A 1,303-nucleotide genomic window follows, 5' to 3' on the forward strand; every position below is an offset into this window, starting at 1 on the left:
TCTCTAACATTCGTCTCTGGTACAGTGAATTCTCGGCTAGCTGCTCGATTTCCATGAATTTCAGCATGATCAACAACTTGAATGAGCTTGAGCTTGAATGAAGCGTCATATGCACAACGTTTTCTCTTGCTACCCTGAGATGCCATCTAACGGGTACCAGTATATCAATTAAAATATGAAGAACACGGTACGCAAAACACTGAATTAACGGGATACAAAAGCAGTGCTTACCGTAACGTGTGGGCGAGAAAATGAAGCGGCAAACCCAATTCGGGGGTGGCAGGGCTGGGGTGGCAGTGGCGGCCGGTCCATTGAGGGCGTACACGAGGGCGAAGGAAAAAAAAAAACGTCGTCGCGTACAGTGAGCGGCTGCAGCCCGGGAAAGGCGCAGTGCAAACTCACAATTCGCGTACGCCCTCAATGGACCGGCCGCCACTGCCACCCCAGCCCTCGTTTATAACGCGCACCCAAACTTTGATTTCTTTTTTTGGTATAAAATTTTGCGCGTTATACTCGAATAAATACGGTATTTTTTATACCCCATAAAGGCTGCTAACACGGCTTTACAATAAACTTTAAGCATAGGTCCACTTGGTCGATGGCTCATTTTAGCTTGTTTGTTCTATACTTCTTATGTTTTATCTCTTGGGTTATTTTCAGGTAATCCAGATACAAGCACTAACTCCAGCTCAAACAACAAAGAATGGAACCATACAGGTCCCATAAACTGTGACGATACCAAAAGTATACAGCACAGAAGCAGCGCTACAAAATGCACACAGACACTTTGCGACAGCCCTGTTCAGGCCGGGACGTTAGAAGAGAGGAAAAAGTACAATCAGAAAGGACTGGCTGTTAGTAGAGAACAGGTAAGGTGCCTTTTAAGCAGCACTAAACGTTCAACTTTGAAAGATGACGTATAACAGATGTGCACAGTGTTCCAGGCATATGTCGGCCAGTTATCACACAGGGCATTATCTACCCTTATTCATTGCTGGCTAGGTAAACGCCTTTCTGCACAGTTATCTGGTATTACTCCTAAAATAAAAGCTCTCTATGTCTTTTATTTTTTAACTGACCACCCTTCCGACAAACACACACATGTATAAAGTCAAGCCTGGGAGACCATGCAACCTAGGCTAACCAAAAGTGGTACTACAGGAAGTGGGGTTTAAGTCCATCAGTACTGTCGCTGGAAGAAAAAAGTACTTCCACCCCTCACATTGCCAGTCTTCTCTGTAGTCCTTCCACCCCTCACATTGCCAGTCTTCTCTGTAGTCCTTCCACCCCTCACATTGCCAGT

The 1,303-nt window shown here is 45.4% G+C and overlaps 1 protein-coding gene across 1 annotated transcript in view; it reads left to right on the plus strand.

Annotated features, from left to right (window-relative positions):
- BLTP3B (bridge-like lipid transfer protein family member 3B) overlaps nucleotides 1-1,303 on the plus strand; it is a 53,897-nt gene that overhangs the window by 49,358 nt on the left and 3,236 nt on the right. The window contains exon 20 of the mRNA XM_072400415.1: nucleotides 661-869. Within this exon, the coding sequence (XP_072256516.1) occupies nucleotides 661-869 (209 nt within the window). The remainder of the gene's footprint in view (nucleotides 1-660; nucleotides 870-1,303) is intronic.

This window comes from Pyxicephalus adspersus, chromosome 2 (assembly GCF_032062135.1).
Source record: "Pyxicephalus adspersus chromosome 2, UCB_Pads_2.0, whole genome shotgun sequence".
Taxonomy (NCBI): Eukaryota; Metazoa; Chordata; class Amphibia; order Anura; family Pyxicephalidae; genus Pyxicephalus; species Pyxicephalus adspersus.